At 42.4% G+C, this 14,382-nt stretch overlaps 1 protein-coding gene across 7 annotated transcripts in view; it reads left to right on the forward strand.

The window, feature by feature from the left end:
• Ncoa3 (nuclear receptor coactivator 3) overlaps positions 1 to 14,382 on the forward strand; it is a 96,497-nt gene that overhangs the window by 77,679 nt on the left and 4,436 nt on the right. For 4 of the 7 annotated variants that reach the window (XM_042702172.1, XM_042702175.1, XM_042702174.1 and 1 more), the window contains exons 9-19: positions 3,048 to 3,188; positions 3,428 to 3,575; positions 4,781 to 5,172; positions 5,333 to 6,204; positions 7,651 to 7,789; positions 8,717 to 8,911; positions 9,306 to 9,557; positions 9,665 to 9,791; positions 10,762 to 10,933; positions 12,121 to 12,414; positions 14,161 to 14,265. In XM_042702172.1, the coding sequence (XP_042558106.1) occupies positions 3,048 to 3,188; positions 3,428 to 3,575; positions 4,781 to 5,172; positions 5,333 to 6,204; positions 7,651 to 7,789; positions 8,717 to 8,911; positions 9,306 to 9,557; positions 9,665 to 9,791; positions 10,762 to 10,933; positions 12,121 to 12,414; positions 14,161 to 14,265 (2,837 nt within the window). The remainder of the gene's footprint in view (positions 1 to 3,047; positions 3,189 to 3,427; positions 3,576 to 4,780; positions 5,173 to 5,332; positions 6,205 to 7,650; positions 7,790 to 8,716; positions 8,912 to 9,305; positions 9,558 to 9,664; positions 9,792 to 10,761; positions 10,934 to 12,120; positions 12,415 to 14,160; positions 14,266 to 14,382) is intronic. The other 3 variants (XM_042702176.1, XM_042702177.1, XM_042702178.1) reach the window with 2 other exon arrangements.

Consider the following 14,382-nt stretch of genomic DNA (forward strand, 5'->3'; position numbering starts at 1 on the left):
CTTTACACTGATGGATATTACTTTATATTGACTAAATTTCTCTGTATTTACTTGCCTTCTGATAGCGGTGACAGGAATTGTAAGTGTCATATTTCCAGAAATGGATCTCTCTGTACCTCTTAATATTTTTTTTTCTGGTCCTGGGCCTTGAACTCAGGGCCTGGTTGCTATTCTTGAGTCTTTTTTTTTTTTTTTTTTTGGGTCCGGTTGTGGGGCTTGAACTCTGGGCCTGGGCGCTGTCCCCCAGCTCTTCAGCTCAAGGCTAGCGCTCGACCACTTGAGCCACAGCACCACTTCGGCTTTTTTCTTTTTGCTTATGTGGTGCTGAGGAATCGAACCCAGGGCCTCAGGCATGCAAGGCAAACATTCCACCACTGAGCCACCTTCCCAGCCCTCCTGAGTCTTTTTGTGCTCAAAGCTAGCACTCTTAACACTCTGAGCCACAGTGCCATTTCTGGCTTTTTCTGAGTACAAGTCTCACAGACTTTTCTGCCCAGGCTGGCTTCAAACTGCTATCCTCAGATCTTAGCCTCCAGAGTAGCTAGAATTACAGTCTTAATTTTTTTTTTTTTTTTTTTTTTTTTTTTTTGTTGGTCGTGGGGCTTGAACTCTGGGCCTGGGCGCTGTCCCTCAGCTCTTCAGCTCAAGGCGAGCGCTCTACCACTTGAGCTACAGCGCCACTTCCGGTTTTCTGGTGGTTTATTGGAGATAGGAGTCTCACGGTCTCTCCTGCCCGGGCTGGCTTTGAACCGCGATCCTCAGATCTCAGCCTCCTGAGTAGCTAGGATTACAGGCGTGAACCACCAGCGCCCGGCAGTCTTAATTTTTATCTAAATAACTGTTATGTATTTGCTACCGAAAATACTAAGTACAAATACTTTTACCTAAGCAGTTTATATCTTTTTTTTTTTTTTTTTTTTGAGTCCAGTCGTGGGCCTGAACTCTGGGTCTGGGTGCTGTCCTTCAGCTCAAGGCTAGCACTCTACCACTTGAGCCACAGCGCCACTTCCAGCTTTTTGCTTTTTGCTTATGTGGTGCTGAGGAATTGAAGCCACGGCCTCAAGCATGCAAGGCAAGAGCTCTACCACTGAGCCACCTTCCCAGCCTTACCTAAGCAGTTTAATGACTGGCATCTTCAAAAATCATCTCATCTATTACTTTATTACAAAAGCAATACCTATTTACTATAAAAGGAGTTACTGAACTAGAAAAACTTTTTTTTTCTTTTTCTGGTTAACATCATTTAAGAATGAGAGCCATCTTACCAAAGAGTTGGTAGAGTTGGTGGCATCTAGCTGTCTGTTTCACAGGTTTGGTGCACACAGCAGTACTTCCTTTGGCTGCTAGAGAAACTTTATCCTCTGTCCCTCATGTGTTTCATTCAGTATACTTTTCCTAATCATCTGGTTTATTTTGACATGTGGCCTACCACTAAGCTCAGAGAAGGTGGTTGAGGACATACCTTTCCTAATCTCTGTTGTAGTGCCCAGTATTTTCTCTTTCCTGTCCTGCATTAGTTCCTTTTCCCTACTTTTTTCTCCATTAATAATTTTAAAACGTTAATCACTAGTATAACTCTGGATTTTTGTATGTAGTTCAATTCTAGAGCTGGTTTAGCAAGTATAAGCCCCAGGTTCCATTTTTAGTATTGCAAAATGTCTGACTTGACAACAGCTTCTTCAGACTTGAGGCTCATCTCTGTTAGAGCATTCTACATTTGTCCTTCCTCATTGCACACGTGGTTCACTTTCCCCTTCTGCCATGCTGGGGTTGGAATCCAGGGCAGTGTACATTCTAGGCAAAAGCACTCTAACACTGAGCCATAGCCTCAGCCTCCTTCTTCACCACCAGTAGCTTCTATAGAACTACTACTTAGGCCAGACGTCTTTCAGTTGAAGAAGATCATGAGTTTTTTACGTTTCCAAACTCAGTTTTCTTAAGCATTTACCCTGTTTTAATGAACATATTATAGAGGTTGAATGAATTGGTCTTTCCTAATTTGAACAAAATCAATTATATTGTTGATTACTTCTTTCAAGTCATTTGTGGCCTCATTAGTCATGAGTTTCATCATCTTCAGGACTTAATAGCACTGTTAGTACTGAATGAAAGAGGTTTTTTGGTTTTTGAGTACTACTGCATTTTTTACTAAAACCTGGACAGAAAAGACAAGTAACTACTGGTAGTTGTTTTTTTTTTTTTTCTGTCAGTCATGGGGCTTGATCTCTGGGCGTGGGCGCTGTCCCTGTGCTCTTCAGCTCAAGGCAAGCGCTCTCTACCGCTTGAGCCACAGCACCACTTCGGTTTTCTAGTGGTTTATTGGAGATAAGAGTCTCACAGACTTTCCTGTCTGGGCTGCCTTTGAACCACTATCCTCAGATTTCAGTCTCCTGAGTAGCTAGGATTACAGGTGTGAGCCACTGGTGCTCAGCAACTACTAGTAGTTGTGATACTAATATGAGCTTCAATTAAAAATGACCAGTTTCTGACTGAGGAACACATTTTATCCTACGTACTATCTATGCCATGTAAGTTGATCAGTTTTTGGCCTGGACATCTAAAGGCAAGCCAACGAGGTCCACTTCAAAAACATAAATCCCCTGGAAAGATGCCCCTTTCAGGCATGTATCCTTTCCAGTCCCTTGATGTGGCTACCAGCCTTGAGGCTCACTGAATTCTTTTCTTCAAGCTTCCTTCCTGAGTAGACAGAGGGCTAAAATCATGAATCCTCTAGTCACTTAGGCTTTCTGGTGACCAGCTCCACCTTGTGGCAAGGATTCTTTTGAGCCACTAAGATACTCATATTAGGAAATCCCAGGATCTAGGGGATCTAGAGGGACAGATACATTACTTGCTATACCAAAGCCGAACATGTCACTGTGAGAGCTTCCTGCAGGACTGCGTCCTTAAGGAGAAAAGGCAAACAGAAATTTGCAGAAGGCAGAGTAAGGATTTAATATCTTTTATTTAATCCTCCAATGCTAACTCATGGGTATGCAACAGTAAATACTTGACAGGATTTGAATCTTTTATTTTCTATATAATAGGAAAGGTTGTCAATATAGATACAAATTCTCTGAGATCTTCCATGAGGCCTGGCTTTGAAGATATAATCCGAAGGTGTATCCAGAGGTTTTTTAGTCTGAATGATGGTCAGTCATGGTCCCAGAAACGTCACTACCAAGAAGGTAAAGACATTTGGGGTTTGATGCTTGGTCTTGATTACTGTTGGTTGTATGAGCTCCAATAACTGTATGCATGACATTTGTGTATATAATTCTTGAGCCTACCTACTTTTTTGCTGCATATCTAATCTTTCACATGGCTTAAAAAATTTTATACTTGAAATATGATTTCTTTCTCCTCTCTATATGTATTTGTTTTGCCAATTGTTGATATTAGTAAGTAATAGTGTGTTTTCCCACAGCTTACATTCATGGCCATGCAGAAACCCCTGTGTATCGATTCTCCCTGGCTGATGGAACTATAGTGACTGCACAGACAAAAAGCAAACTCTTCCGAAACCCCGTAACAAATGATCGGCACGGCTTTGTCTCAACACACTTTCTTCACAGGTAGAGAGGTTACATTTGTGTTAAGTGCATCCATTATTATTAGTGTAAAAAGGCAAACAATAAGAGAGAAAGCAAGATGGATGGATTTTGGTGATATGATTTTAGATTTCTAGATTGTTTTCTTTAAGGTTATATTTTTATGTAAAAATATTTATTCACTAATTCCTGGGAGATGGGAAGGCTAATGGATAAAAAAGTGTATGAATAATTACTTAGGTGGTCACAAAGTGATTACTTTTTTTTTTTTTGGGTCCGGTTGTGGGGCCTGAACTCTCGGCCTGGGTGCTGTCCCTAAGCTCTTCAGCTCAAGGATAGTGCTCCACCACTTGAGCCACAGCGCCACTTCTGGCTTTTATTCTTTTTGCTTATGTGGTGCTGAGGAATCGAACCCAGGGCATCATGCATGCAAGGCAAGAGCTCTACCACTGAGCCACCTTTTATTACCTTTTATTTCTAGTGATTTTAGGGACTCAATTGAAAATACACTTAATTACTAACAAAAGAAAGCACCAGCTGGATGCTGGTGGTTCATAACTGTAATCCTAGCTACTCAGGAGACTGAGATCTGAGGATCATGGTTCAAAGCCAGCCCAGGCAGGAAAGTCTATGAGACTCTTATCTCCAGTAACCCACCAGAAGTGGTGCTGTGACTCAAGTGGAAGTGCTTTCCTGGAGCTGAAGAGCTCAAGGACAGTGCCCAGGCCCAGAGTTCAAGCCCCGTGACTCCCCCCCTCCTGCCCCCCCCTCCAAAAAAAAGCATCTACTGGTGCTGGCAATGATAAATAAAGAACATGTGAAGGAGAGTGTTTATCTTTTGATTATCTTGAATATTTTCCAGATACTTGCAGGGTAAGATAGATATGCAGCAAAGATTCAGGTAACATGGCTATGTTGGTCCTGTGCAGTACTGTGGTGGTACTGATTATTTGTAATTCCCAGCTTATTAAAAAGTATTATTATGTTAATTTAGTAATCAGTACTTAAATTGGACTTATCCCTAGGTATTAGAATGGCACCTAATAGAAATTATTTCCCCAATTAGTTGTTACTTTGTCTTCTCTTTTCACTTCCCTTGTTCCCTCAATAATCCAATCTCCTTTCCTCCGCTTCTCTCCCCTCCATTTTGTATTCTTCTCCCAAGTCTGAGTCACCGCTTTAATGCCTGTAATTTTTTAGTAAAAGTTTTATGTTGTGTTTCTTTGCAGAGAACAGAATGGGTATAGACCAAACCCAAATCCTGTAGGACAAAGCATTAGACCTTCTGCAGCTGGATGCAGCAGTTCGGTAGGCAGCATGAGCATGTCGCCAAACCACAGCTTACAGATGCTGAGTGGCAGGGCCTATGGCTTGGCAGAGCCCAGCACCACAGGGCAGATGAGTGCTGCTAGGTATGGGGCTTCCAGTAACATAGCTTCACTGACCCCTGGGCCAGGCATGCAGTCACCGTCTTCCTACCAGAACAACAACTATGGGCTGAACATGAGTAGCCCCCCACATGGCAGTCCTGGTCTTGGCTCCAACCAGCAGAATATCATGATCTCTCCTCGTAATCGTGGGAGCCCAAAGATGGCCTCACACCAGTTTTCTCCTGTTCCAGGTATTCTTGTTAGCATTTCCTTTTATTTTTTTTCTTTTCATACCACTGTACTTCTGAGTAAATCAATTTTATGAAAGACACTTTGAAGTGTCTTTTGTTTTGTTTTGTTTTTTTATAATGTCTGATAGTGCAATTCTCTTACTCTTTTCTCCACATCTAGGTGTGCACTCCCCTATGGGATCTTCTGGCAGTACCTCAAGCCACAGCTTTTCCAGCAGCTCTCTCAGTGCCCTGCAAGCCATCAGTGAGGGGGTGGGGACGTCTCTCTTATCCACTCTGTCTTCACCAGGCCCCAAATTGGATAATTCTCCCAACATGAATATGACTCAGCCAAGTAAAGGGAGCAGTAGTCAGGATTCAAAGAGTCCCCTAGGCTTGTACTGTGACCAGAATCCAGTGGAGAGTTCAGGGTGTCAGTCAAATAGCAGAGATCACCTCAATGACAAAGAAAGTAAGGAGAGTGGTGGAGAAGGATCTGAAAATCCAAGGGGGCCTTTGGAAAGCAAAGGCCATAAGAAGTTACTGCAGTTACTTACCTGCTCCTCTGACGACCGAGGCCATTCCTCCTTGACCAACTCCCCTTTGGATTCAAGTTGTAAAGACACTTCTGCTAATGTCACCAGCCCCTCTGGAGTCTCATCCTCGACACCAGGAGGTGTGTCCTCCACATCCAATGTGCACGGGTCACTATTACAAGAGAAGCATCGTATTTTGCACAAGTTGCTGCAGAATGGAAATTCACCGGCCGAAGTAGCCAAGATTACTGCAGAAGCCACGGGGAAAGACACTACCAGTGTCACCACCTGTGGCGAGGGAGATGTCAAGCAGGAGCAGCTAAGTCCAAAGAAGAAGGAGAACAACGCTCTTCTGAGGTACCTGTTGGACAGGGACGATCCTAGTGACACACTCTCTAAAGAGTTACAGCCCCCCGTGGAAGGGATCGATAATAAAGTGACTCAGAGCAGCAGTTCCACCATTCCCAGCTCCAGCCAAGAGAAAGACTCAAAGATTAAGACAGAAGCAAGTGAAGAGGTAATTTATTTTCTCTATGCCATCTCAGAGGTTGCATTTCATTATTTCTGTGTTAGTTGGATAATTTGTTTGGTATAAATTACGTACGTACGTGTGTGTGTGTGTGTGTGTGTGTGTGTGTGTGTGTGTGTGTGTGTGTGTGTGTGTGTGTGTGTGTGTGTGTTACCGAGTTTGAATTTGGGCCACCTGATTAGTCAAGTATTGTACCACTTGAGATACACTCTCAGCCTTTTTCCTCCCCCCCCCCCCCCCCCTACTTTTATCCAGGCCAGCCTTGGACAGAGATCCTCCTACTTCTGCCACAGTCCTGTGTGGCTGGAATTACAGGTGTGAATCATCATGCCAGGCTTGTTTTTTGGGCTAGTCTTGCTAACTTTTTTGCCCAGGTTGGCCTTGAACCTACTATTTCAGCCTCCCAAGTAGCTAGATCATAGGTATGGGCCACTGTACTAGCAAAGTTAGTTGTTCTTAACTTTCATTTTTTTAGTAATTTTTTTTTGGGTGCTAGAAAAGTATTATCATGCAATTTAGAAATGTGTATTTTCTAAAATGTGAGTATAATTTTTTTTTTAAGACGGTCTCACTATGAAATAGCCCAAGTTGGCCTCAAACTTGCAATCCTCCTGTCTTAGCTTCCCTATCACAGGTGTGTACCACACCTAGCTAAACAGTTTTGTTTTTGTTTTTTTTTTAATGGTATTTAGAGTTGAATCTAGGGCCTTGTGCTTTCTAGGAAAGTACTCTAGCTCTGGAGCTATGCTCCACTCTATAGCTAACAGCTCTTTTTTATTAAGGCGTTCATTGTTGGAATGAGAAGGTGGGCTTATTAAGGGCTTGGTAGAATGTGGATTTAGCACCATCATTTTGATTTTTGCCTAGTGATCCAGTTCAGGTTATAACCACACTGTATGCAAACATTTCTAAACTGCTTGAGGAGCTATATTTTAGGAGGTATAAGTATTCACCTGAGCAAATGAAAGGCTTGGAGAAGTCTTTTTGGATTTAACTCCACTAAACGTAGTGTTTGTCAGATTTCTACACTAGGTTTGCTTTATTGCTACTTAGGAATGTCTTTTTAAGCACCAGCCTGTCACTCACTATTAATCATGCTGTTTATAGAAGGTATGAGTAGAGGCAGATTTTTTTTGCCAACTTATTAGGACTCCTTTGGTGCAAATTGTTAGCTGAAAAATAACCTACAGTTTGAGAATTAAATGTTTAGGGCAAATAGAAAAAAAGTGGCCCATTTGAAAGCACCAAATGCAGTGACTGATTTTACCAGTGGCTCAAGGAAAATGAAGAGTGGGCTCCTAAGAAACCAACCTTCAATGAGACATTTTATCTCAGGCGGCTGCTGTGTCATCTCATGTGTTTCACTTTTACAGCTACACTCAGCAGTGTCTCAAAGGAGCGCATGTGGGCTAATCTTTAACATTTTACTTTCAGGGATCTGGAGACTTGGATAATCTAGATGCCATTCTTGGTGACCTGACGAGTTCTGACTTTTACAGTAATAATCCCATATCCTCAAATGGCAGTCATCTGGGGACCAAGCAACACGTGTTTCAGGGAGCTAATTCTTTGGGTAATGCAGAACTAGATTTTGATTTTTTTGTGTGTGTACTGTATGTATGTGTATAATTATACTAAGACCAGGTATTATAACTAGGGTTTATAACCAGAACAAATACCCTAACTCTAATATACTAACTGCTACTTAGTAACACATGTGGGTTTTTTTGTTTTGTTTTACCAGTCCTGGTGCTTGAACTCAGGGCCTGGCCACTGTCCCTGAGCTTTTTTGTTCAAGGATAGCACTCTTCCACTTGAGCCACAGCACCACTTCCAGCCTTTTCTGTGTATGTGGTACTGAGGAATCGAACCGAGGGCTTCATGCATGCTAGGCAAGCACTCTACCACTAAAGCCACATTCAAGCCGGTAACATATTTGTTTTTGAAAGCTTTTTGGATGTTCTCCCTCCTACCCCCCTTTTTTTTCTTTAAATTCCCATTTTTCAGTAATATTCTAGTAGCCATGACACTGAGAATCCATGTGAGTAGTAGATGCTAGAGCATGTGCTTTGTTCAACCACAGAGAATTTGATTAAGACCTAAATGATACATATGGCAGAACCACGAGGAATTTGGAACATAAGGACTTTTCTTTCTCTCCCCTTTTTGGCTATTTATTTGCTGGAGACAGTGTCCCCTCCCTTCACTTCTACTCCCCTTTCCCTTTATTTTCTCATGGGAGTTGGGGACCAAACTCAGGACCTTCTGCATGCTTAATTTCCTCTGACACTGAGCCACTCCCACCACTTGGTGGATATTTCAGTACGAAACGAAGAGTGCCCAAGCAGGTCAGCCAACACTACAGTCATTTATCTTGTGTTTGTTTTTGTGAGAACGGCATTCTTGTGTGGGTAATAGTGGTGTTTGTGTCTGGTACTTGATTATTTTCAAGTATTGAAACAGGAGACATTTATGCATTGTGCTTCTGTGTTTTCAACAGGTTTGAGAAGTCCACAGTCTGTGCAGTCCATTCGTCCTCCATATCACCGCGCAGTGTCTCTAGATAGCCCTGTTTCTGTTGGCTCAAGTCCTCCAGTCAAAAATATCAATGCTTTCCCCATGTTACCAAAGCCACCCATATTGGGTGGGAATCCACGAGTGGTAGATAGTCAGGAAAATTATGGCTCAAATATTGGTAGGTCACTTCTAATATGTACAAATGATTAAAAGTTGCTTTGGGAAATACTTAAAACCACTTAAATGCTTGAGTTTAAGTAACAAGTTTTATATCACTCACATAATATCATTAATATAATGTTTCCTTCATGACTGTCCTTCATTTATTCTATGTCTTGGTTATTTAAAGTCTTAAATCTTCTGATTTTTAGGACATTTTTCTAACCTGTGATGAGTATGTGGGAAGAGGGCCTATTGAAACCATCTTTAGAGTTCACCAGTTCAGTTCTTAGGACGACAAAGTGTTTTGTCACAGCCACAGTTGTTGTGTGTGTGTAATAGCTGTATCTGTGTGATAATGGAAGAATTTTTATTATGTATGGAAAAGACTAAGTCCTTTTTTTCTGTTCTAGGTGGACCAAACAGAAATGTGACTGTGAACCAGACACCATCCTCAGGAGACTGGGGCTTACCAAACCCCAAAGCCAGTAGAATGGAAGCCATGAGTTCAAACTCCATGGGAAGACCTGGAGGTGATTACAATGCTTCCATACCGAGACCTGCAATGGGGGGCTCTATGCCCACCTTGCCTCTTCGGTCTAATAGTATACCAGGTGCAAGACCAATGTTGCAGCAGCAGCAGCAGCAACAGATGCTTCAAATGAGTAAGTATACCTTTTATAAAAGAAGAGAAAGAGAAAGTGAGATGTGTTAAGACTAATTGTTACTATTGACTCGTTTGAAAATTTAAACTTTCCTTATGTTCCCCCAGGGCCCACTGAGATTCCCATGGGAATGGGAGTCAATCCCTATGGCCAAGCAGCACCATCTACTCAAACAGCTTCCTGGCCAGATAGCATGTTGTCCATGGAACAAGGCCCTCAAGGGACACAAAACAGGTGGGACTGCAGAAAATGTAAACAGTAGATTTAGAAGAGTCAGAATAGGAACAATCCTGAAAGAGAACATAGTAAGTTCTTTATGATTGAGGTGCTTGGTTACTGGCTGCTGAGGCTTCCACAGGGGAGGGGCGAGACAGAACTGTACTGTTCAGCTTCAAGGTACTGCTATTGCAGGAGAGATGACTTCTTTCCTAAAACCATGAGGAGGATAAGGTGCAAGCATTTGATAAATAAATGCGTATTCTTACCATTTTTATAAATACTGTTCAGAGGGTATGCCTCAGGTTTTCTGAGAAATTTTAAGGATTGAATTTATTTCCTAAAATCATGTAAAACATTTCAGGGATGTAAAGCCAGGACTGTATAATCTGTATTTTATTTTTATTTATTTAGTGTTTTATTTACACCATCTGGGGCCACCATCCGAGCCAATTACAACAAAAAACTCTGTTGGCAGTCCACCACACTGTGTTCTTTGATAGCAATGTAGTTCTTTTGAGGACTCCCCAACTTTAAAGTGTGCTAACAAGTATTCTTTTATTGAGAGTGGCACCTTCTCCCACCTTTCCCATCCCAGTCTCTGCTATCCCCAAACACCTAGGATCTGGCATTTGTAGTTTTGGCATTGGGGATATTAGCTAGGTACAGTGGTGCTCTAAGATAGCCTGGTGAGGTTTTAAAATAATGTGTCTTCACAGTAAATTTGCCATTTACTGTTCACTGCTAGCAGGTTTATTAATATCTGTAGTATGTATGTATGTAGTATGCGTAGTATCTGTACTATTTTTAGTGTACTATTGTACACTAAAAATATTGTGCATGGTTATTGTAATCTATTTCTTTTTTCAAAAAAGCTCTGATTTTTCTTTCCTTTGTGGTTCTGGGGATCAAACTCAGGGACAGGTGAATGTCAGGCAACAACCCCAGCCCCTAACACTATTAAAATTGATCACAAGCTTCTCTCCAGGCCTCTTCTTAGGAATTCCTTGGATGATCTTCTTGGACCACCTTCTAATCTGGAAGGCCAGAGTGATGAGAGAGCATTGTTGGACCAATTGCACACACTCTTGAGCAATACGGATGCCACAGGTCTGGAGGAAATTGACAGAGCTTTGGGCATCCCTGAGCTTGTAAACCAGGTGAGTTGGATTAACATGGAGATGGAGTGTGTATGAGTGTACCATAAGTGTGCATGTTTGTATGTCCAGGAAAACAGGCAAAGGAATGCCTGTACCAGTGTCTTTCCTAGTCCTAGAGTACCAGCCTTAAGCAAAAAAAAAATGCTGAGAGACAGTGCCCAGGCCCTGAGTTTAAGCCTCAGTACCAGCACCAATAAAATCCCCAAAACAAACAAACCCCAAAGCCCCAAGACCAAAAAGCTATGTAAAGAAAGTTTCAGAAGAGATACGGCAAACTAAGAAGTCCTTAGACAGGAGAGAAGTTGGGGTTCTGGAAAGCAAGCAAAAGTCAGCAAGATCAGATGGAGAATGGTAAAAAGAGGTTTATTTTGGGGAGCAGTTGTTACTGGAGATTGAACTCAGGGGCCTTGCCCCAGGCCTTCAGATTTTTATCCACCCCCCCACACTTTCCCCCCCAGATAGGCTCAGGAGTTTTTTGTTTTTGGGGGTTTTTTAGTTTATCTTTATTACAAAAAAATGACTTCATGTGAACCTTGAAAATCATGTCTACAAATTACATAAAACTTCATTGATCACAATGAAGTGTGTATGTGTGTGTATGTGTGTGCGTGTGTGCATGCACTTATGGGTGTGTGCATGCTGGTCCTGGGGCTAGAACTCCTGAACTTTTGTGCTCAAAGCTAGTGCTCTACCTGTTGAGCCACAGCTCCACTTCTGGTGTTTTGGTTATTAATTGAAGATAAAGAAGCTCATGGACTTTTCTGCCTGGGTTGGCGTTGAACCATGATCCTCAGATCTCAGCCTCCTGAGTGGCTAGGATTACAGGTGTGAGCCACTGGCACCCAGCAGGAAGGCATTTCTTTCCTTTTTATTTCCTCCTTCCCATTATACATTTTAATTGGTTTATTTTCTATATGGACTTGGGAAGTCCATGTTCATTAATTACAGAAATCTGATTTGGAGCAAATAACATCTTTTTCTTCAGACATTTAGATATGAGATTCTATGCTAGGCACTAGGATACAATTCTGAACAGAAACTTCAGATAATAAACTTGTTGATTTTGCTTTTGGAATTCTAAAGCATTTGTTCACATATATTGGCTTTATCACCTTCTTTAAAATGTTTGCTTTGGGTTGTTTTTGCAGATGTACTAACTATTGTTCACTGATGTATTTGATGTCCAGGGACAGGCTTTGGAGCCCAAACAGGATGCTTTCCAAGGCCAAGAAGCAGCAGTGATGATGGATCAAAAGGCAGCATTATATGGACAGACATACCCAACCCAGGGGCTACCAATGCAGGGGGGCTTTAATCTTCAGGGACAATCACCATCATTTAACTCGATGATGAATCAGATGAACCAGCAAGGCACTTTTCCTCTCCAAGGAATGCACCCTCGGGCCAATATCATGAGACCTCGCACGAACACCCCAAAGCAGCTTAGAATGCAACTTCAGCAGAGGCTTCAGGGCCAGCAGGTAACCAGCCAGCCAGTCTGGTGCTTGGATATTGCTCCTTGGTTCCACTTTGCTTGTTTCATTGGTCTTCAGACTACATTCCTCAGCTGTCTACCTGCACCAACTAGAGAAATTCATTTTGTTCTCATTCCTGTATAAGATTTCATTTGCACGAATGGTTCCTTGTTAAGGAGTGTTTGTGATAGAATTAACACCTTTATATCTTACAGTTTAAAAATGCCAGAAAGGATTATTGTTCTGGGGGGGGAAATTGTTGATAACTTTTTAGTCTGAAATATACTTTTCAAGTCCTTAATGCTAACAACCAAATAAAACTATCTTGATTGTAGTCTGTGTGCCTGCCCAACCTCCCACCCCTTTTTTTTTGTTTTAGACTGGATCTTAAGTAGCCTATACTAATGGCTAGCTCACAGTTCTCATGCCTCAGCCTCCTGCCTGCTGGGATTAGAGGTGTGTTTCACTGCAGCTGACAATTTCCACATATATATATTTTTTAACAGAAGCTATTTTCTAGATGTTTTGCAAACATCTAGATGTTTTATAAAATTAGACCCTTCCCCCTGAATGTTTCAAGATAGAATTTGTTTTACCCATTAGTTCCTTAATCCCCAACTAGTGTTTTAAAATACAATTACTTGTGTGTTTTGTGTCTTTAAGTATGTGGAATTAAGAGATGAAACTAAACCTTATACATAGAAGAGTGACTGGAATTTAGGATCCAGGAAGCCAGAGACTCTAGTTCATAAGTGTTTTTGTTGTTGTTTTTGTTTGTTTTTGTTTTTTTGGGGGGGTCCGGTCGTGGGGCCTGAACTCTGGGCCTGGGCGCTTGTCCCTCAGCTCTTCAGCTCAAGGCTAGTGCTCTACCACTTGAGCCACATCGCCACTTCTGGCTTTTTTTCTTTTTGCTTATGTGATGCTGAGGAATCAAACCCAGGGCCTCAGGCATGCAAGGCAAGCGCTCTACCACTGAGCCACCTTCCCAGCCCCTGTTGTTGTTGTTGTTGTTTTTTTTTTGCCAGTCCTGTGACTCAGGGCCTCTGCCCTGTCCCCAAGCCTCTCTGTGCTCTACCACTTGAGCCACAGTGCCACTTCCAGCTTTTTCTGTTTATGTGCTACTGAGGAATCAAACCCAGGGCTTCATGCATGCAAGGCAAGCACTCTATCACTGAGCCACATTCCCAGCCTCTCAAGAATGTTCTTTTTTTTTTTTTGGGGGGGGGGGGGTCCAGTCGTGGGGCCTGAACTCTGGGCCTGGGCGCTGTCCCTCAGCTCTTCAGCTTAAGGCTAGCACTCTACCACTTGAGCTACAGCGCCACCTCCGGCTTTTTTCTTTTTGCTTATGTGGTGCTGAGGAATCGAACCCAGGGCCTCAGGCATGTAAGGCAAGCGCTCTACCACTGAGCCATCTTCCCAGCCCTCATGAATGTTCTTAAACGTCAGTTTAGGACTCATGAAAGCTATGGTCATGTATCATCATCTTGTTTATATAATTCCACTGAAAGTCACTTAGGAAAAGATAACAGATGAGCACTTTATTCAGCATTACTCTCATCAAGGAGAAGCTATTTCTTCAAGTGCCTGAGCAATCTCAGGAGGAAACTTTAAATTTGTATTTCCACTAATGTATTCTTTAAGCATACAGTTGGTTATTACCACGACCTCCCTGGGTGGTGCTGAGAGGTTGCAGTGCTGTTTGGGTTCATTAATGCACTGCACCTGCTTACTAACCATCCTGTCTCCCTCCAGTTTTTGAATCAGAGCCGGCAGGCACTTGAAATGAAAATGGAAACCCCCAATGCTACTGCTGCTGCTGTGATGAGACCCATGATGCAGCCCCAGGTGAGCTCCCAGGTGAGTGCAGGCCCCTCCCTTCACTGCCACTCCTACTGCAGGCTCCTGCTTGGCTCTCAGTTCTTGCTGTCTGAAAAATCAGAGTCATTCTGAATTTTTTACATAAGAATCTGTTCC

This window comes from Dipodomys spectabilis, unplaced genomic scaffold (genome assembly GCF_019054845.1).
Source record: "Dipodomys spectabilis isolate Male_0828 unplaced genomic scaffold, ASM1905484v1 ptg000317l, whole genome shotgun sequence".
In the NCBI taxonomy this organism is placed as follows: domain Eukaryota; kingdom Metazoa; phylum Chordata; class Mammalia; order Rodentia; family Heteromyidae; genus Dipodomys; species Dipodomys spectabilis.